Source organism: Clupea harengus, chromosome 5 (assembly GCF_900700415.2).
Source record: "Clupea harengus chromosome 5, Ch_v2.0.2, whole genome shotgun sequence".
Classification (NCBI taxonomy): Eukaryota; Metazoa; Chordata; class Actinopteri; order Clupeiformes; family Clupeidae; genus Clupea; species Clupea harengus.
In genome coordinates this window covers 22,081,823-22,101,996 of record NC_045156.1, presented here as the reverse complement: position 1 = coordinate 22,101,996, position 20,174 = coordinate 22,081,823, and the positions used below count along the sequence as shown (strand labels likewise).

The 20,174-nt window shown below is 42.8% G+C and overlaps 4 protein-coding genes across 5 annotated transcripts; 3 read left to right on the top strand and 1 right to left on the bottom strand.

Moving 5' to 3' along the window:
• The first annotated feature begins 596 nt into the window (after positions 1-596).
• LOC105897913 (olfactory receptor class A-like protein 4) lies at positions 597-3,639 on the top strand. Its single transcript, XM_012824905.3, has 4 exons — positions 597-1,284; positions 2,056-2,307; positions 2,856-3,110; positions 3,427-3,639. Exons 1-4 carry the CDS (start codon positions 976-978, stop codon positions 3,637-3,639), a joined length of 1,029 nt encoding a protein of 342 aa, XP_012680359.3. The 5' UTR covers positions 597-975.
• Positions 3,640-8,708: 5,069 nt separating this feature from the next.
• On the top strand, positions 8,709-11,307 carry LOC105897851 (olfactory receptor class A-like protein 4). The gene is made up of 4 exons (XM_012824830.3): positions 8,709-9,011; positions 9,870-10,121; positions 10,317-10,568; positions 10,938-11,307. The coding sequence occupies exons 1-4, from the start codon at positions 8,781-8,783 to the stop codon at positions 11,148-11,150; spliced, it is 948 nt and encodes a 315-aa protein (XP_012680284.2). The 5' UTR covers positions 8,709-8,780; the 3' UTR covers positions 11,151-11,307.
• A 1,942-nt stretch (positions 11,308-13,249) lies between these two features.
• On the bottom strand, positions 13,250-14,567 carry LOC105897850 (olfactory receptor class A-like protein 4). The gene is made up of 2 exons (XM_012824829.2): positions 14,481-14,567; positions 13,250-14,260 (listed from the first exon to the last, which is right to left on the bottom strand). The coding sequence occupies exons 1-2, from the start codon at positions 14,565-14,567 to the stop codon at positions 13,250-13,252; spliced, it is 1,098 nt and encodes a 365-aa protein (XP_012680283.1).
• A 2,421-nt stretch (positions 14,568-16,988) lies between these two features.
• On the top strand, positions 16,989-19,771 carry fndc10 (fibronectin type III domain containing 10). Of its 2 annotated transcripts, none has more exons than XM_012824827.3 (2): positions 16,989-17,531; positions 18,060-19,771. In XM_012824827.3, the coding sequence occupies exons 1-2, from the start codon at positions 17,425-17,427 to the stop codon at positions 19,084-19,086; spliced, it is 1,134 nt and encodes a 377-aa protein (XP_012680281.2). In that variant the 5' UTR covers positions 16,989-17,424; the 3' UTR covers positions 19,087-19,771. The 2 variants fall into 2 exon arrangements, with proteins under 2 accessions (XP_012680281.2, XP_031423972.1); XM_031568112.1 differs by having other exon boundaries at positions 17,442-17,531; positions 17,757-19,771.
• Positions 19,772-20,174: the final 403 nt, after the last annotated feature.

Genomic DNA, 20,174 nt, shown 5'->3' with positions numbered 1-20,174 from the left:
AGGGATGAATCAGAAAGGCAGTCTGCCATAAAGAAATGTATGCTGAATACAAATATTTTAAAATGTACATATTCAATGTTGCCAATGTTCAGTCTTTCATTGACACAAAAGAGACATGACAAATATTTAATAAGTATGAAATATATTTGTGTGACCATTAAAGCAGTGTTCGTTGGAAAATGTATTGCCTCAAAAAGAGTAATAATGGTCAAATCAGACACCGTGATGTTTGTCAAGCAATGATAATCAATCATCATCAACTCATGATTGATGAGTTTTGCTTTCAGAATGAAAAAGTGTGTGGATATGACTTGCAGTTAATGTTAGTGGAGCCACAGCTTTAAGTTTGGTAACAGGAAAAATGTGAATTTAGGCTTGTAATCATCTACTCTTTATTTGAAATCGAATGTAACGCCACCCAGTGTAGTGAATTAATACTTTATGAAGCATTCATGAAAACCTGGTGTACATTATTAAGATAGCAACTATCCTTTCCAGGATGGTAGATCATCATTAGGCATGCCTGCGTACATCTTAGTCCTGAAGTGACGGTGACTCCTGCAATGGAACCACCCCCAAATCCCCCTCGCCCGACAGAAGACTGAGTTTGATTCTGGTTGATTACCTGGGGAAAATATCTCCTCAGCAAAACAAGCAACAACCTGTATCTTGAGGCTCCTGTGGTTACCTTGGTGATTGGTTACATCCTCCACTAATGGGGAGGTTGTACCAGTTTATAAGTCAGAAGAACAGGTTGCTACACTTGTTGGTCTCTAGGACGACTCCGGTGGCATGGTCATCATTTTCATGAAAGTGAGCAAAGAGAAGCCAGTCACAGGAAAGCACTGACTGAACTCACTTTCTGGAGACCTGAGGAGGGCATAAAGTCCAGATGACCATTGTTGAAGTTGTAAGATAGGTGAAGTTTAGACATCCTTAAAAGCCAGCAGTCTTTCCAATGACCTTGTGGATTTAATGAAGTCTCAAACTGAAGCTCCATCTGTGTGGGTCAGAGCCATGGCGGAAATACCTGCCACCGCGGAACCGATTGGTATGGGTCTTCGGATCCAGGTGTCAGCGGTTCAAACGGTGTTCTACATCTTACTGGTTTTGATCGGGATCTTGGGAAATGCTACGATCATTTTTGTGATTGGTGAGGGGGTTGTTAAAGACCAAGGTGGAGGTCGCGGCTCGGACATGATCCTGGTGAACATGGCCTTCTCCAACCTCATGGTGTCCATCACGAGGAATGCCCTACTGGTCATATCAGACCTGGGAGTTGAGGTAGGTGGGACGAGGCAGATGGGGAGGAGAGAATTGTCAAAAATACCTTTCCTCAGAGCCAAGACATGAAATGAATTATCATTAAATGCTGTGTAGTTCACCTCTGACCTGTTGATTTAGGCAACAATGGAAGAGTGTCAGAGGTCATAGGAATGGCACAGTTTTCACTTCAGCTTTGAGGCAACCATTTTATAATGGTTCACTATAAATTCATGAATTGACTGACTCACTTTGAAATATCTGCCTCTTGAGAAGTTTAGAGAAATCGATGAGAGGAGGAATCACATTAAACTTCAAGCTTTTTAGACAGAATTTATTCTTAAGTGATTCAGTGATTCTGTTTAAGTATGACAGTAAAGAAAGATGTTTGGAACAAATGACAATGTTTTTTAAATTCTTTTTTTAAAGACATAATATTGAGATTCTGTTTCATCATGAATTGCTTGGGCACTTTCCGGCTTTGTACATGACTACACACGAGCAGCCTGAACAACCCCTTTTCTATCGTTTGAAAACCTATGAAGTACTGGACACTTCCCTTCTTTTCATTGTCAGGATATTTCTAACTCTGATATTTCTTTCTTTTAGTATCTCTCATTCAATCCCACCATTTGAACATACAATCCCATGGTTATACATATACACACATAGTTTGAAGATTTTTTTTCCCGAATGCAATACTGCCTGCTGCACTGTTAAAGTGAAAAACCTAAATCATGGCACTGTATTGTGGCTGCATCTTCATTCCATTGCTGTGATCTCTCCTGATAGCTGTACTCATCCATGGAATGGTGCCGGTTTCTCATGGGCTTATGGGTGTGGCTGCGTTCCGTGAATGTGTGGTCCACCTTCTTCCTCAGCGCCTTCCACTTCCAGACTCTTCGACGGATCACTCCTATCGCTGGAAACAAAGGCCCGTCTAAAATTCTTTTTGTCATCTTTGGCCTCATCTGGATCATCAACCTGCTGTACTCCATCCCTGCGTACATGTTTTCAACCAATGGGGACAAGAATGCGACAGAGGTAAACAGCCAGTGCCCTGTGTGTCCACCTCACCACACTAATAAACACACGGAGTGAAAGAGACACAGGTAAGGAGGATGTGGTCTGGTAATCAGCTAAATACTAGTCCTCTGGCAATGTCACCCAATCTTGAACCAAAAGCAAAGAAAACAGGACAAAACAGCCAATTTCACCAAATATCAAATTACTCGCTCTTTTGCATGAAAACATTAAATGAACACAGTTAATTCTGAATAAATGCAGAAGGATTTTGTGCTAAAGAATATGGAAAGTGTTAGTTTGGGTACACTGTAAGGAGATACTCATGGTCTTGAGATGCTGGTAATATTTACCTATCTGAATTTGTAATTAACTGAAGAACAGTTAAAGATGCTAGGTAGCACTCTCAAATATTGTAAATAGCTTAACCTTGACAAGTTCTCCACAAAAGATGTATGGATTCTTTAATGATAGAAAGATGAGAAATATTCCAGATAGGATGCATTTTTGAAATAAAAGTTTAAACACTAAATCAACCTTTGCTCTGTCTTTGAATCTCTCTCCTCTAGACCTTGATGTTGGTGAGCAGCACCACACGCCCCCTACTGGGCTGCGTGTGGAACTTCCCCAGCTCCTACAGCGGCCTGGCCTACGCCACCACCTCCATGGTGATCCACGAGAGCCTGCCCATTGTGCTGATGAGCTTCACCAACCTGGGCTCCCTGTTTACGCTCTATGCCCACAGGCGCTCTGTCATGCTCATGCAGAAGAACCCCGAGGCCCCCGTCATCAAGAGGGTGCCAGCCGAGAGACGCGCTGCCAAGGTGACCACATAAACAACGCTCTTAGTCTGTATTTCAGGGTATTTTTGAAGCAGTATAGTTTTTATCTCATATGTTATATTATTGTACTTATATTTTAAGGCTGTGTTGTATTGCACACTATAAGATATATTTGGAAGAACATGCACTTTGCGTTTGTCCATAGAAGCATTTATACAAACTGTGTGCACATTATTACATAAAATCACAGGTGGACATGCCAGATGCAGATGCCAATTCTTTTCAGATATAATGTGGAAATGAACATTCTCTCTCTCTCTCTCACTCTCTCTCTCTTTCTCTCTCTCTCTCTCTTCAGGTGATCCTGGCCCTAATCATGCTGTTCATCACCTCCTGGGGTACCAGTATCATCTCGGTCAACTACTTCAACTACAATCGTGGCTCATCTACAGAGTTTCTGTTAGTCATCGCTCGCTTTGCCAACATCACCTTCATTGCACTGTCACCCATTGTCCTGGCATTTGGACACCGACGTCTACGGGCTGTTATAAAGGCTTTGGTCTCTCACTGAATGCTGGACCCGCTCGCACTAAAGACCTGTTGTACTGAAAATATGCAGCTCGTGAACTAAACTCACATCACCAAAACTCATTGAAAACTGCCCTTTGAAAAGCTTTCAGTGGAGACCTTGAGCTGTTCTAAACACAGAGCACATAAGTGTCCACTAAGCAACTCAACATCCATAACAGATTGTCACTGTTTCAAAATGACCACCAGGTCCTGCCCAGGCCTATGCTTTACTGAACATTACAATGTTCTCATCATTCACAATAAAACTCACAATAAAAATGCAATGTCTGAAAATAATGCTGGCGGAATAAGAGACCATGTTTCACCGTGTTTTCTTCTCCAGGTCTGGGTCTGTATTCAAAAAGGCATTTCATCTTACCACTAACAGTACTCCTAAGTTGCCCTAAAAGTTTCTAACCAAAAGTTTTCTCCTAAATCCTATTCACAAAGTTGCTGAGACTTTTTCCCTTTTACTAGGGAAAAGCATTACACTTTTACATTTCGCGGTTTCATCACAGACATGGCACTTAAGGGGCTGACTGCCTGATTTGAACGTGTTCCAGGCTCTTGCCTTACTAAGGCATAGCACTGCTGTTGTCTTATCCTAAAGCGCAATTTATGGTCATCCGTTCTCGGAGACACGGAGAGCCCTCTCCGACGTTGCAAACCCTCTCCGAGCACCTCTCCGTGGCCTGACGTGCACCTCCCAAATTTTGTAACTATCTGACTCCGTCAATCCGTCAATACATCGCTGTTTACCTTGTGGGTAGTAGTATGCCAACATTAGATAGCTGGCTCAGACACCTCGCAAATCCCCTCAGACGTATTTTTCAGTTACAATAATGATGGAGATAATTTCCAAGACTTAAGAATATAATAAAAAGTGCCTTGTAATATTAATTACCTTATATGAATCATCAGGAACATGGCTTTTCTGTGTTTCTGCATGTGTGTAACTTAGATTATTAGGTGCCACTTAGTCTTCATATGTACAAGAGCATGTTTAGACCAGAGGTGATAAGCTTTTTCCGACCTTGTGCAAAACTGCCATCCTTGTAATATAGGGAGCCTCGGACGTCAGAGATCCACCACGTGGTTAACCCTGCTGAAAACTAAACTTCTTCCTATATAAACCTTGTGCGATGTGTTTATCAGGGCTTCACTTTCAGCCTTGTGCTGGGAGTGAGCCCGATTGCAATTAATGTTGTTGTTTGTCTATTAAATATACTGATTGACAACTCTACAGAGTTTGGTACGCCACCATCTTTTTAAAAAAATGCTTTACAACACCCACAACCGTCGGAGAACCATAATGAAAACGAGTCCGTCGAGGCAACTGCGTGACCACGGGGTTACCATAAAAAACACCTTTAGTCCTTATGAATTCTCCTTCACATCTCTCCTTGACCTCATGACGTTTTCTATCGAGATTAAGGTAAAGTGGTTAGGTAATTTTTTGACTATTCGACCGCAGCCAGGGATTGGGCCAAAAACTCTGTGGCTGACATCAAGTCTCATGCACAAACTTGCTTTAAAAGACCTACAGTAAGTGATTGGTTGATGAGTGACAGGGCTGGGAATGGTAGTAGGCCTGCGCTCCATAGCCTACCACAAGGAACAATAAATAAATAAATAAGTGACATAGGCTACACATGAAACACATGAGTATCTTCGCACAGTTTTCAAAATGCATCCATATGATGAGGCACTTGTGTTAACATTGTGTAATTTTGCAATCAAAGTTACATTCAATTCAATTTTGGCACTGAGCTGGTTGACGTTATTGCAGCTCTTACAAGCTCCATAGGCTAAGTATTCCCTTGTGACTGATACGGTATCTTTTACAGTCATTTTTCTTCTCTATTCCAAAACATTGGAATGTGGAATGATAGGAGCTGCCATTTTCCATTTGTTTGTGAGTTGGTCTTAGTGTCTTAGTGTGTTAAGCCCAATTTATGGTCGTCCGTTTACGCAGACACGCAGACACGCAGACATGCAGAGCCCTCTCCGTTGTTGCAAACCCTCTCCGAGTAGGGTTGCCACCTGTGTCTGACAAAAAACCTGGACATATCGATGACACGACATACCACGGCCCACCTGCATGAACAAAAATGTCCCTTAGACATCCGACTGACGCAACAGAACTGTCAGATTGTATGCACTGAATATTTTAAACATCAAGTATTCTCATGAGAGGAAACAGCTTATCTGATTTCTTAGATACTGGTGTGTGCTTGCCTTCTCTACCTCTCGGCTAAACACATGAGTAGAGGGATGACATTAGAGTTGCCTTTAACATACTATGGCATCACATAGCCTCTTACACTTAATGCATCTGTCAGATAGACCTTCTGGATGTAATCATTTTCCCTTAAGTGTTTCCCTTTGCTGCAGCTATCAGTGACCCTTGTTCTTTAACAAACGTCTTGAATTCAGGGCATGGTATTTTAAAATTCAATTTGACCTGAAGCTCAGCCTTTGCCATTGTAACTGACAGTCTGTTTCTCTTATCAGACCAAGCATCTTTCATATGACTGAAAACTCGCTCTGCATAGGCATTACATTTCAGGTATTGAAAAAACAAAAGCAACTACTTTCCACAGCTCAGTAGACTCAATTGCCTTGCTGTAATAATAGGCCCACTTTCTGTCTGGTGTTAGGTCTTTTGGAATGGTGTCTAACACCTCATTCAGGATGACAACATCATTGTACAGCTTGTACAGTCATTTTCGTTTGCCATCCTCGTCCTCAGTCTCCCCTCCCATGTCAACGTTGTTTCTATCCAGAACATCCTAGTTACAGTAACGTGCAGCAAGCGATTCAACCTCCTCTTTCACACGCCCTCCGATAGCAAGCATCAGTTGAATTGATGCGCGAGCGAGAAAGGCTATGCTACGTCACACCCCTAGTGTGTTGTAAAGGGGCTATTTACCAGCCTAATTGCTGCCCCCTGCAGGTTACCTTATTTAGACAGCATTACCTGGGCACTGAATCAAGTCAAACACAGACAGTGGACTTTTATTTGGACTTTTAAAGCAAGGACTTTTATTTGTCTTTATATTATACTTTCTAAAAGCATCTTGGAGAGAGAGCAGTGGCCAAAACAAGCATCACATCGATGTAAAGTGCAAAGTGCTGATTAATAAATAGATAAATAGCATGAAGGATATAGGCCTATACACAGGAACAGATGGATATATAAATTAGCAATAAATACACAGCAAATTCATCTGTGTTTCAGATGGGCAAAGTACAATCAGATAAAACAAGTTAAATTCATCCCAATCATAATGTCAGTGATAAAATACACATCAAGAGCCAGAAGGCATCCACAGCAACCCATAAGCACAGCAAGCCAAGGCAAAGTATATCCCCTCCTATTCCTCTGTACAGACACGGCACTTTGCCCAGAATATGAGCTTGCTCTTCCTGCTCACACATGCACACGCACTGACATACATAAAGAAACCCGCCAGGGAACACAATTCCCCGGAAAACAACAAGACATGAATGGCAACAGAATACTACCTGATACGCTGGCCTCTTCGCCGCGACCGCCGGACATGGGGTATATCGGAGGTACACAGACCAGTGATCGCAACACGCAACGGTCAGCTATCTAAGCCAACGCACTTAGTATCAATCTCATAGGATATTAGTAATGCGACGGGTATACAGCACTCACCCACGTCCTGGCACGGCAGCCCTCGGCTTGGAGCTCAGCAGTATCTCCTGTCCCTGACCTACCGTTTCTACACAAGCAAACCCATTATATTCCCGTTACCAATTGATTAATGCAACACAGGTGTGTCGCGACGTCTAAACCGGCGGGCGGGCTGGACCCCGCCCCCACATTGTCTTTCACGCAAACCACCTGCTTACAGTATGGACGCGCAGGAAAAAATATTTTATGATCAGGAATGTTAATGTTGACAAAGCCCATGAAAAACCGGGACATTCTGTGTCCCGGGAGAATTTAGAAATGTTCCGGGACAGGCTACAAAAAAGAAGGACAATTCCGGTAAAACCGGGACAGGTGGCAACACTACTCCGAGCACCACTCAGCAACGCAGAGGGCAGTGCGTGTCTGCGTGTCTGCGTGTCTGCTGATACGGACAACCAAAATCAGGCTTTAGGCCTAAGGAGTCCTCTCGAAAATTTTCTTAGTACTGCAAGACTTAGGTTTTTTTTTAGGCTACTTTTAGTGTGGGAACATAGCCAATTACCTTATGTATTGTAATATTTAGTCTGACATGTAGATTTAACATTTAACATTTAACATTTAACATTTACATTTATATTTGGCATTTAACATTTTCAGTGATACCAAATGAGAATGTCGTCTCTGTTGTGAGTGCAGTGGTTGAGTAGTTCCCTCCATGCCTCGTCCATAATTCAGGATGGCATATTGTGTTTTAATGACTGATGCTAACCGCTAGCGCTGCACATTTTGACACCACCAGTCTTTAATTAATTGCTCCCCTGTGTGCCTGCTATATGGGGATGTCTCGCACTATATTTAGATTTACTCTGTGGCCACAAGATCAAACATAGGCTAAACCAGAAACATGGTGGTACAACAGAAAGGAAAATATTTCAGATGATGGCAAGAAATCTTTTGAGTGAAATTCTGTTTGGCCTCAATGAACAAAATAGACAAATAATATAACAAATGAGGAAACTAAAGAGCAAATGGATGTTGATGTTTGTTAATCATTAGCGCTCCCCAATCTCCCAGTCAGCCTGCTGACTCAGACTGGTGGAGGCTGAAACTTCTGGGAAAACCTCTTCACTGGAAAGAGTTGATGTTGAGGAGGTGATAACTATGGTGATTGGTCATAGCCTCTTCTGAGGAGGGGTCGACTAGTTTAGCTAAGATTGGAATAGCCTCATGCTGTATCGTCTCTCCTGGCTTAGCTATTTCGTTCATGGACGTGAGCAAGTATGGGTCAGTTTGAGGAATCGTGAGGATTTTACCGCCTGAGGACCCCAATTGGAAAACAGTAGTCTAGATGACAATGCTTCCACCTGGAAATCGAGATTAAACAGCTTTACAGATGATGTGGAGAATCTAAGTCTAAGACAGAAGCTCCGTCTTCTTGGGTCAGGGCCATAGAGGAAATACACACAGAGCGTACTGGTATGGGTTCTCGGATCCTTGTGTCTCCCGTTCAGACAGTGATCTACATCTTTCTGGTTGTGGTCGGGATCCTGGGAAATGCCACCGTTGTTGGCATCATAGGAACGGTTCTGTTTAGGGAACAAGGTAGAGGTCGCAGCTCAGACATGATCCTGGTGAACATGGCCTTCTCCAACCTCATGGTGTCCATCACGAGGAACACCTTGCTGGTCATATCAGACCTTGGAGTTGAGGTAGGTGGGAGAAGAATAAGGATACGATTAAAACCAATGCTTGTTAGCCAGTGCAAATACCAGAGATAAGAGGAGGTGCAGTATACCTTGCAGGAACACTCCTGGTATCTGAGTGGAGGGGAGAGCGAAAAGAGACAGGGCACAAGAAACTTTGGAGAGGTATTGGATTCAATTGGAACCTGGGAGATATTTCAGTGTTTCATGAAGCTGCTATGGGTAATCATTTATTAGAATACTTTTGCTGAACTGAATTTGCAATCTGACAGCAATCGTGTAAACACTTACCTGTACTCTGTCTACCTGTAATTTTGCACTTGTTTCTAAATGTTCTGGCTGTATTAAATCAGAAATCAGACTTCCAAAGACATGGTCATCCCAGCCTGCCAGTTGCTATGTGTACGTACAGCACACTGACTGAAATGGGTGAGCCCACATGGTCAGTGTTGAAATGCTAGTGTTGATTATAACATTTTAAAGTCATGCAAACATGACAGTAGAGAGTGATGATGTTAGTGGTGCTTTTTGCAACAAATCTCTCAAGGTTCTGATATTTTTATTAGTAGGGTGCTGACATGGACTTTCTTCATGACTAGTAGAGCACTAATCAGTTTAGTTATGAAGTTTATAAATGACTGAATATGTATCTATAACACTTTGTCTTGTACCTGAGTTTCCTTGTGTTGACCTTGTCTCCCCTGTACCAACTTCATAGAAGCATACACTTGTAGCATGTCATGATTGAAGTGTTTTTTTATAAAAGAAATGTTATTTAAAGCCAACAAACATATTAATGGAATTATATTATACACGTGAAGGCTTCCCCTTTACTATTTATCTGTCCCTTCTCTGTAATTTCAGCTGTACTCATCCAAGGAATGGTGTATGTTTCTCATGGGCTTATGGGTGTGGCTGCGCTCCGTGAACGTGTGGTCCACCCTCTTCCTCAGCGCCTTCCACTTTCGGACTCTTCGACGGGTCAGTCCCATCAGTGTCAAGAGAGAGACATCCAAACATCTTTTCATTGCCTTTGGCCTCATCTGGTCTGTCAACCTGCTGTACTCCACTCCTGCCTTCATGTTCTCCACCAAGGGTGATAAGAATTCAACAGAGGTGAAGAGCTTCTCAGTAGCCACCCAGCCAACATACTCATAATTACAAGAACATGGCAAGCACAAGAGATCAGAAACTACAACCTTTTAATAGTTGTTTTGTCAGAACAATTTGAACATGATTTAAAGGTGTCTGATAGCACTCTTAATTCCCAAGAGTCAAAAGGATAAACTTTGGATTGTGTCTCTCTCTTAGAGCCTAATGTTGGTGAGCAGTACCACACGCCCCCTACTGGGCTGCGTGTGGAACTTCCCCAGCCCCTACAGCGGCCTGGCCTACGCCACCACCTCCATGGTGATCCACGAGAGCCTGCCCATCATCCTGATGTCCATCACTAATCTAGGGTCGCTGCTGACACTCTACACCCACAGACGCTCATTCCTGCACACCCAGAACTCTAATGGCTCCATCATGAAGAGGATGCCGGCTGAAAGGCGCGCTGCCAAGGTGATCAATGTCAAAAAGTAATAAATAGTCATGCCCTTATGAAATACAAAAATATAAATAAACCATATTTTGAGTGATATATTCAGTGAATTCACATCAAATTTAAGTGCCTATAATATTTCAGTCGTCAACTCAATGTATTAGCTGCAGCAAGAAAATGTGACGAGATGAGAAGGTTAAAAGTATTCACAAACATAAGGAATTGATAAATATGTAAAATGTGGTATATTGTATAGTATCAGAGGTCCAATAACAACATACCTTAATCAACTTCAACACAAGAGCCATCTATATTTACAAATCTTTAGTCTCATTAGTCAAATTGGAATGACACATGGATTTCTCTCAATTCTCTCTCTCTCTCTTCAGGTGATCCTGGCCCTAATCATGCTGTTCATCTTCTCCTGGGGTACCAGTGTCATCTCTGTCAACTACTTTAACTACAATCGTGGTCCATCAGCTGAGTTCCTGCTGGTCATCGCTCGCTTTGCCAATACTACATTTGTTGCACTCTCACCCGTTGTGCTAATTATTGGACACAGACGTCTCAGAGCTGTGATAAAGTCTTTTATCTCTCGCTGAACACTGCATACTCCCTTAATAAAGAGCTCTTATCTTGCAGCTCACTGATTGAACACATTAAGTCTCTCATGTAAAATTGCCTTTTAAGGACACTTAAAGACTTGTGGGGGTTCTGTAATCTGCTTTTTACTTGCTCAATTTCTGTGTTATGATTCAGACTAAAAAGTACGTTTCATTCTGCCAAAATAGTCAGTAAGGCTCATTGAAACATTGCAGGCAAATTGTCTTTTGGTTTTATCTTTTGTACTTATGATTTTAAACATTTATCTCTGTATACACACACACACACACACACACACACACACACACCTGCACATCCTTTGTTTGGAGGGGTGAAAAATTATGCTGACTCTAAGAGCCAAGCTGATCATGATCGGGAGGTTTTTCAAAAGTCATGTGATACCCCAGAATAAATATATTATGGATTTTTTGAAGATGTTTCATACTATGAAGGAATTAGTATCTTTATATATTCATCGTGGGTCACTGTGTGTGAGTCCATGTGCTTGCACCCAATTGGTGTGACAGTAACATATTTATCTGAATGTTTATGAGATCTCAATCCTTGCCATCTTCTGAAAGGTCCTGTCTTAATTACCCATGTCCGAGAGATATCTCGAGTTGATGGGTGATACTTCCCTCCATGCCACAGGGAGTTTTAGTAATGAGGAAAGTTAAATGCCAGCGAGGCACATTTTGCCCTAACTAGCCTATGATGATTAATTAATCCCTGGTGTCCTTATAACGTGCATACTCAACTTTCTCACAAACTCCTGAGGGAAACCCCAGCCTTTCAAGTGACTGTGTTGTGTGGTGGTTGATCATCCATGCAAAAGCATTACCAGAGATAAGTCAGGGACTATCTGCATATAATATAATATAATATAATATAATATAATATAATGCTCACAAGTGACACACAAATATATGGAAGCTGTCCACATCCTCATATGAAAACTGATATGTGAAATTGGAAGCAACAGCCATGAGAACACATACATTTGCCCATTCATCATCTGCAGGCATATACAAAAAATGTGGTCAGGAAGTATTTATTTACAAACCTACAGTTTATGTACATTTTAAAAGGAATATATCACAACATTAACTATGTACATACATAATATATGTGGCCAGCTAAATAGCAGAGAATGTACTCCAATAGATGTATATCCAATCAATGTGGGGGGTTATGGTTGCAGATTGCATTTCACCGTGAACTGCTTTTGATGCTGTGCAGTCTTGTTTAAACCCTTCATCTTACAGCTGTTAAGTTATTTATCCACAGCTTTAAAAACCACTGACTTGATCGATACGGGCTGCTTTTCTTCTACACTGATCTTGTAGATGATTCTGGCTTCATATGTTTTCGTCATAGCCTACCAGCGCCACCTTTGTCATCTAGCACACTTCCTCTGCAGCTGTGGCATTTCATCCATGTATGTCCAACCATGTCCATCTATGTCCAGTGGGTGGTGTTGAATGCCATCATATCTCACTGAACACTGGGTGCTCTTTTCACCAAACACATTCACCCATCATCGCTTAATAAGGAGCTGTCATACAAAATAACACACACTGTTTCACTCTCTCACACAGATGGCTCCCTTAAATTAAGCAGTCAGAGCTCTCCTCAACACAGTGTTTTCACAATAATTTTACACAGAAACATTAAGCATACCAAAAAACTCTACATACATATCCTAGTAGCATTTCACTTTGTAAATTATTCAAGTGCCTTTTATAGAATTGGTTGTTATTTAAAATGGTAATTTTTATTTATGATTTTTTTTATTTTTTCATGGTAAAACTGAAAAGTTTTAAGGTTCAATATTTGTGAATTTTTCCCAATGTTCTCCTGATATTTGATGATTAATAATCAGTACTCCTGTGTTTCTGATCTCTGTGTTTAATATTGGATTATCTCATAAATGGATCAAATAGACCCATGCCTACGTCTCCTTGACAGTTTGCTTCCTTAAAACACCACTTCTTAAAACAACCCACACACACACACACACACACACACACACACACACACACACACACACACACAGATACATTCACTATCAGACACACACACACACCTGTAAATGTGGCTAGGTTTTACCTCTCACCTCCACTTTTATGATGCCTTTCTCTCTCTGCCCTTCACTCAGCTCTGTCTGTTTACTGATGCCTATCTCTGATACTAGCTCCTCCTCTGCTCCGCCGCGTGAGCATTTGGCCCTGTCTACCCATCCCTGAACCATTCCCACAATCCTCCTCCTCAGCTTGCCGTGCCCCAGGGCCACCACCATGGGGCTGAACCCCACAAACAGCGAGGCGGAGAAGTGCGAGACGGTGAGCAGCCCCTCGGCATGATGCCCGCCGTCGTGGTTGTAGTAGGTCACAGCCGCCACCTGCAGCGCCCAACACACCACAAACAGTGACACCAGCGCCATGATCACGTGACCCGCCTTGCGCTCGCTGGCCACGTGCCTCCTCAGCTCCTCTTGCTGCTGCTCGTTGCCCCCCCCGGCCGTGACGGAGCGGATGTGTCGTGCAAGCGTGTGCAGGGTTGCCAGGTTGGTGCCCATCATGAGCACAAGCGGCGCCAACTCGTTGAGCGCCAGCGAGGTAGAGGCGAAGGCTGAGCCCTGCTCCATGCTGGGGAACTCCCAGACGCAGCCCAGCAGTGGCCGCGTGGTACAGCTGATCACCATCAGCTCCACGGTGGTGTTGCCGTGCACGTGTGTGGTGTAGACCAGCGCTGGCAGCGAGAAGGCCAGGTTGACAACCCACGCCAGCGCCAGGGCCAGCCACACCTGCCGGCGCTCCCGCTGCTGGGCCAGGGGCCCCACCATCATCCTCTGCCGCCTCAGCTTGACGCAGTGGAAGGCGCTGAGGGCCAGGGTGACCCAGCAGCCCACCGCACGCCACCACACCCACAGCAGCATGAAGAGGCGGCACCAGCCGGGTGTCAGAGACACCTCCAGGCCCAGGTCAGAGATGAAAATGGGCACGGTGCGAAAGAGGGACGTCAGGAGGTTGGCGAGAGAGAGGTTCACCAGGATGGTGTCGGAGGGAGGAAGATGGCGGGACGAGCTCTCTGTGGCCGACTCAAAGACCTGGGGAAAGGGTGAGACAGCACAGACGGAGGATGGATAGAAGAAGAAAAAGGAGAGAGGTATGTCATGAGCTGAATTACAAAACAAAATGATTCAATCAATAACTGCCTCAACAAAAAACAATTGACTTTTGTATAATGAAATTTTGTAATTGGATTTTGTGATGGAAATCTCTCAAAGCCTTTCTGTCATTAAGCTTTCATCAGACTGTCTGACTTACCACATAGATAACCAGAATGTTTCCCAAGATCCCAGAGAAAACCAGAAGTCCAAATAAAATGGCATCTACTGTCAGCACCTCAGACATCTCTCCATCAGCTGGGCATGTTTGTGTCTTTGTTTGCCATGTTGGGCAGGGGAAACTCAAGTCTGTTTCAGTCCTGCCAGTCAGGGAGTCTGAAGCTGTGGCTAACTGCCATCCCAAACTTTAATACACACATTCAATAACACATGCGAATGACCCCGCAACTACGTCAGCACTCTCTCTGCTGATTGAGCCCGTCTTCTTGGTCATTTACTCTCTCCAAAAAATCTGTTGCCCAGCAACCTTGCCTCTCAACTACTTACATATACAGAATGTGTCCATCAGTGATGATTGTGGTGATGATGACAACAGATTAACTGCTCAGCACAGTCCATCTAATCTGCATTAATAATTCCTGTACAAGGAAAGTTCAATAACAGATATTTTATTTGACGTCAATGACTAGGCTACACATAGTCTACATTTTCTGTGTCCAGTAAAGGTTGTATGATCAATACATTAGTTTATGAATACATTATTATATTTATGTATGAATTCTTATGAGGCCTGAGTTTAACCAGTCACAGGGAGTGAACCCTGATCAGATACCTCTTTGGAATTTTACTTTTTTTATATATTTGGTGGGGGAAAAGAACTTCACCAGGGTAGTTGCATAATGCAACTGTTTGAATAAGTCAACTGAGGATGGCAAAGGCAAAAGTAAAATATTAGTCCCATCCAATAAAAAATTACTCCAACTGTATTGCACAATAATGAAACCAAGAGTCATGTGAGACAATAACAGAAAGGGGGGCATCAAGGATGCCAAGTTTCCAGAATGTTCTAGGCAAGGTCTCATGAGACTGACAACCCAAAAACCCTTTAATAGTGCACACACAGACAGACACAAACACACACAACTCAGCAGACGCAAAGAAGAAAACAATATATATATATGTTTCATAGAAAACAAAGAGAGATGTATTATTATAGAACTGATGCCATCAATGTACTGTTCTGGTGTGCTTAGAAAGCACAAAATGTACAGTTGCTTTGACTTTATCAATTCATTTAAAACAGACTAAGACAAAACAAGACAGAGACTACGTTGCGGTTTCATTCATTGGTTCTGCATCCACTTTTGAGTGTTTTTTTTAATCCAATCCTAAAACATTGCATGAGCTGAAAATCTTGTTGTATTTGCAATAAGATTAAAGCACCACTATACAGTCCTATAGAGGCTCTTCTTCAGCACTGAGGGAAGCTAGCGGCCAGTGGACCAGCGACCATTCAGAGGCCATGTCATGCTCCCACCCAGGGGGGCTTATTAGAGACTGCCTCTGCTTGCTCTGACTCAGCGTGTTTGCGTTGCCAGTCTCATGACGCATCACTTCAGACCTCAGTTGCATGCTCTTTGCTTGCCTCTGTTTTTGTTTGTGGGTGAATGCTTTGTTGACCCGATATACACAAAGGGGCTGGGATAATTAACAATTACATTAATCAGCTGATCCTGAGATTTGTTTTCGATAGTGGATTGTTTTCTTTAGATCTCAAACCACTTTTAAAAACATACAAAGCTGAACTTTGGTGTTGGTGGTGCACAAATAATTACTTTTATAGGTTATTTGTGTCCTTACCTTAATAGCTATTTTTCTCATAGGGAAAAAGTCATTTTGCATGCATATTACATTTTTTCTTTGTTTTGATGATGTACCATGTAATACGTTTTGGCCATTAAAAACACATATGCGTTGGCATTGTGTCCATAAAATATTGAAGAGAACACAATCTTAATGCTCTTTTCACTTTGTGGATACAAAAAAAACTAATTTCATAGATAAAAGTATTTCTGTACACATAATAGATGTCCTAGGGCAACATTTTTGTGGCAGGAAATACACAACGCATTCCGTGCCATCTTATGTTGTCCACTGAACTGTTTTGCTATATAACTGAAAGTACGTGCATGTGCATGAAGGAGCTTTGGTCCAAAAACTGCTTGAAGTTTCGTTTATAATTTTGTTTAAGTAGAAAATGAATTCTGTCCATAGGCTATACTACTGAAAGTATGATGTGCAGGAAAGGGCTTTGGTCCATACACTCCGTGAGTCGGTATATTACATAATACATTATGTCGACGAAAACAAAGGCACGGAAGGTACTGGATCCCTTTTGGTCACATACATCAGTAATATAGCAGAACAGTTATGTGGACAAAATGAACAATCGATGGCACAGAATTATCATAGTGTAGCACATTTTGTAAACAAAGTGAGAAGTGTATTCAGCTTTTTGTCCACAAAATGAAAAGCACAACGGCCAATTTAGTGCACACCAGGAATAATCCGTGTTGTTTTCTGTTCACGAAAGAATGTGCTGTCCTCAATATTTAATGGACACAATGGTAACACGTTTTTCGTGGACAAAACGCATTATGGTGTTACATGTGTGCGTAATAAATGTATGCTTTTCTTGGTACAGAAGGCACACTGTCTACGAAAAAAGGTCGGTTACATTTGGCGCCCCATACTACCCAGGCCTCATAAGGATCACCTTCATGATGACCTAATTAAGATATATATGAGCATAATTTAACCACATGAGGTCGCCACATACTTAGCAATTAGCAGGTACACCTATGGAACAAAGCGAGTTTACTGTAATGGCATTAGCCACTGAATTCCTTAACGCGATTTATAAAAAAAAGAACACAACTTTGAACTTGCAAAAAGTCCATCGTATCATATAAATAAATAAATTCCCACGTTATAGCTTGGAGCACTCTGCCACCTGCTCACAGCGAGCAGCCCTTAGTGGAGCAGTAAGACCTCAGCCTGCTGGATGAGAGAGAACCACAGGCGAGGAACCGGTGATGTGAGAGGGGACTAGTAGCCTACAAGATGACTCATGTCGTTGACTGATGATGACTTCAAACATCCTGACACTCCAACTCTCACTCCTACGCCTCCTCTCTCAAGACTGGAAAACACATCAGAGCACCAAGGACGGAGGAATCAGCTGCGACAAGTAAGACTCAGACATTAACAATAGTACACAGTTGATCATTTCTGCCGTCTTGTGAGTCTGCTATGTTGATCTCTTGATAGCCTATATATTGTTGACTTGCTAGCTTCGTGTTGACGTGACTGCCCTGTCCTTGGGTATGCGCTTTATATTGGCTAAAATGTTATAGGCTCATTTTGTTCCAGAATATTAATATCACAGTATGCCATTCTGGTGCTCCGTTTTCAGGTCATCCTTGTCCCCTGCAGAGTAGCCTAGCCTAATTCAAGGAAGGTTCGGATTTTTCTCTTTTTATTTAACGAGCTTGCCAGTGTGAGTATGTTATGGCAGCCAAGGAGGTGCCTCTCTGCCTTCCCTCGGTTTTTTCGGATCTCCATCGGTTGTGACGGCGCTGTCTACCATTTCTAAACACTGCATGCTGTCAACAGTGTATTGAGGAGGCTGCACTATGACAAGCCTGCCGACATGGGCTCTTATCTCGTTTCTCCCGTTGCTTCTCCGTGCGACCCATGCGGGTGCAACTCTCCGCAGTCGGGAGGCGCGATCCTCCCGGAGATCATCATCACCTCCTTCGGAAGAAGGAGGCGTGAGCGGCGGAGCAGTGACCTCGAAAGTGGACTTGCATCCTAACCAGCATAATAATCATAACGCCAGCAGCCCACAGGGATTTCTCAACCTAGATATTGACTTGACCATACCAAAGCCACAGGAAAGCAATCTCAGCCATCACATTGGAAACACTTCAGACTCTGTTAACACCAGCCTCACCAGCAACACCACCACTGTGACGCTCAGATCACCAGGCCATGTCCAGTACAACGCTGGAGGCACAGGGCCAACATGTGCCTATCGCCTGCTGGAGCAGGATGGCACGGATCACCTCTGTTTTCGCCAAACTCAACGTCATCTCACTTGCCCCAGCGCAGACTGCCAGAGAGTGAAGTCCCCTGGAGGGTCGTTGGTGGCCAACTTGTTCGCCAATGGCAGCGTGCTAATCCAGTGGACAGCCCAGGACACTCAATTGGCAGACAGATGGGGTACGACAGAGCAGACCCTGCATCGCGCCCACCGCACTGCCGTGGAGGCTCAGGGTACTGGGTTGGAGGAGCAGGAGGGGGGTACACCCACAGCAGCCCAGCCTAGGGTCCCAGAGCGAGGGGTGCACAGGCAACAGGGTGGCTTCAGGCTGAGCTGCTGGTGGAATGGCAGCTACACACAGTTTGAGTGTACAGGCGTCCATCTTGGCTCCAGCTGCAGGGACTACATGCTGACCGAGTTGCATGAGAATGTGGCCTACCGCATCTGCCTGCGACCCCTGATGACCACAGCGCATGGGTCTATCGCTGATGGCGAAAACTGTGTGGAGTTTAACGTCTCTCCCACTGGGATGCAGGACATTGTGATTGCCATGACGACGGTGGGAGGAGCCATCTGTGTGATGCTGGTCATCATCTGTCTGTTGGTGGCCTACATCACTGAAAACATCATGAGTCCCACCACACACACACATATGTCACACACTCACACTCACATAACACAGTCACATAACAATCACTAACACCACCCACACGTAAACAGGAAATCACCTCGGGTATGTCAGTTGCACACACAGACACACACTCATATGTTACACTTTCGACAGAAATATTGATATTAGTCATCGGACAGAAAGTTAATGCATGTCATATCCTCCACACCACACTAGATAAAAACATTATGACATCATAATTTCATCTTGACTTGAAAGATTAACCTCTACTGTATTGTCAAATACATTCTCAGAATTGCTGAATTTCTTCTCTTATCAATAATGTATAAAGGATCAAGATTCATTTATTAAGTGTTACTCCTCATAATAAATATTCATAATAAATGGAAGACTACTTTAGTTGTGTAAAATGCCAAATGCAATTTGCCTAAAGGCATTGATTCAGTGTGTATTTGTATGTGGTCTTTGTTCATTAGGTTTTCACATATGTACTACAGAAATAAGTTGATGTGCAATAGGTTACAAATCATCAAGCCAAAAGTTTTCTTTTTGTAAGAGTTATTTTCACCGACTACGCTGTACATGCTAATGAACCCCAAAACCTGACAATACAACGTATATGCCTTATAATTTCACACCTGTGCTCGCAAAGTAGAAATAAATGCTGTATGTTTATTTTAGGGACCTAGACTGTTTGTCAATACTGTGCTCTACCCTTGTGATCAATAAAGCAATCTTGAGATTATGAATTATACGTTTTTTGTTGGGTGCATTTATGAATATTTAATTGTGGGGGGGGGGGTTAAGTTTTGGCTGAGATCACTTAACTGCAAAGAAATATGAAATATGGCTAGGACAGTGTGGCAGCAATGCCTGCATGATGGTTTGTCAGAGCCAGGCTAAACGATATAATATATATATATATATATGACTATGGGAAACAAAATAAATGTATTCCTTATTTCCTAAGGTAAATGTTTTTTATACCTCTAATTTTGGGAAATTATTTCCTGGGTACCTAAACCAAATAAGCTATGAGGTATGTAGGGTACATGTCGTTTCAATTCATTTGCATTTACCCATTTAACAGACGCTTTTATCCAAAGGAACTTGACTAGTAGATGAACATTTTTATTAGTTTGTACCTCTCGGTATAT

Excerpts from the sequence above, each read along its gene's own strand:
- LOC105897913 (XM_012824905.3), top strand. The coding sequence starts at position 976 with ATGAAGTCTCAAACTGAAGCTCCATCTGTGTGGGTCAGAGCCATGGCG. Across the intron at positions 1,285-2,055 it reads TATCAGACCTGGGAGTTGAG|CTGTACTCATCCATGGAATG; the intron begins GTAGGTGGGACG and ends CTCTCCTGATAG. Across the intron at positions 3,111-3,426 it reads CCGAGAGACGCGCTGCCAAG|GTGATCCTGGCCCTAATCAT; the intron begins GTGACCACATAA and ends CTCTCTCTTCAG.
- LOC105897851 (XM_012824830.3), top strand. The coding sequence starts at position 8,781 with ATGGGTTCTCGGATCCTTGTGTCTCCCGTTCAGACAGTGATCTACATC. Across the intron at positions 9,012-9,869 it reads TATCAGACCTTGGAGTTGAG|CTGTACTCATCCAAGGAATG; the intron begins GTAGGTGGGAGA and ends CTGTAATTTCAG. Across the intron at positions 10,569-10,937 it reads CTGAAAGGCGCGCTGCCAAG|GTGATCCTGGCCCTAATCAT; the intron begins GTGATCAATGTC and ends CTCTCTCTTCAG.
- LOC105897850 (XM_012824829.2), bottom strand. The coding sequence starts at position 14,567 with ATGTCTGAGGTGCTGACAGTAGATGCCATTTTATTTGGACTTCTGGTT. Across the intron at positions 14,261-14,480 it reads ACATTCTGGTTATCTATGTG|GTCTTTGAGTCGGCCACAGA; the intron begins GTAAGTCAGACA and ends CCCTTTCCCCAG.
- fndc10 (XM_012824827.3), top strand. The coding sequence starts at position 17,425 with ATGATGACTTCAAACATCCTGACACTCCAACTCTCACTCCTACGCCTC. Across the intron at positions 17,532-18,059 it reads GGAGGAATCAGCTGCGACAA|TCGGGAGGCGCGATCCTCCC; the intron begins GTAAGACTCAGA and ends AACTCTCCGCAG.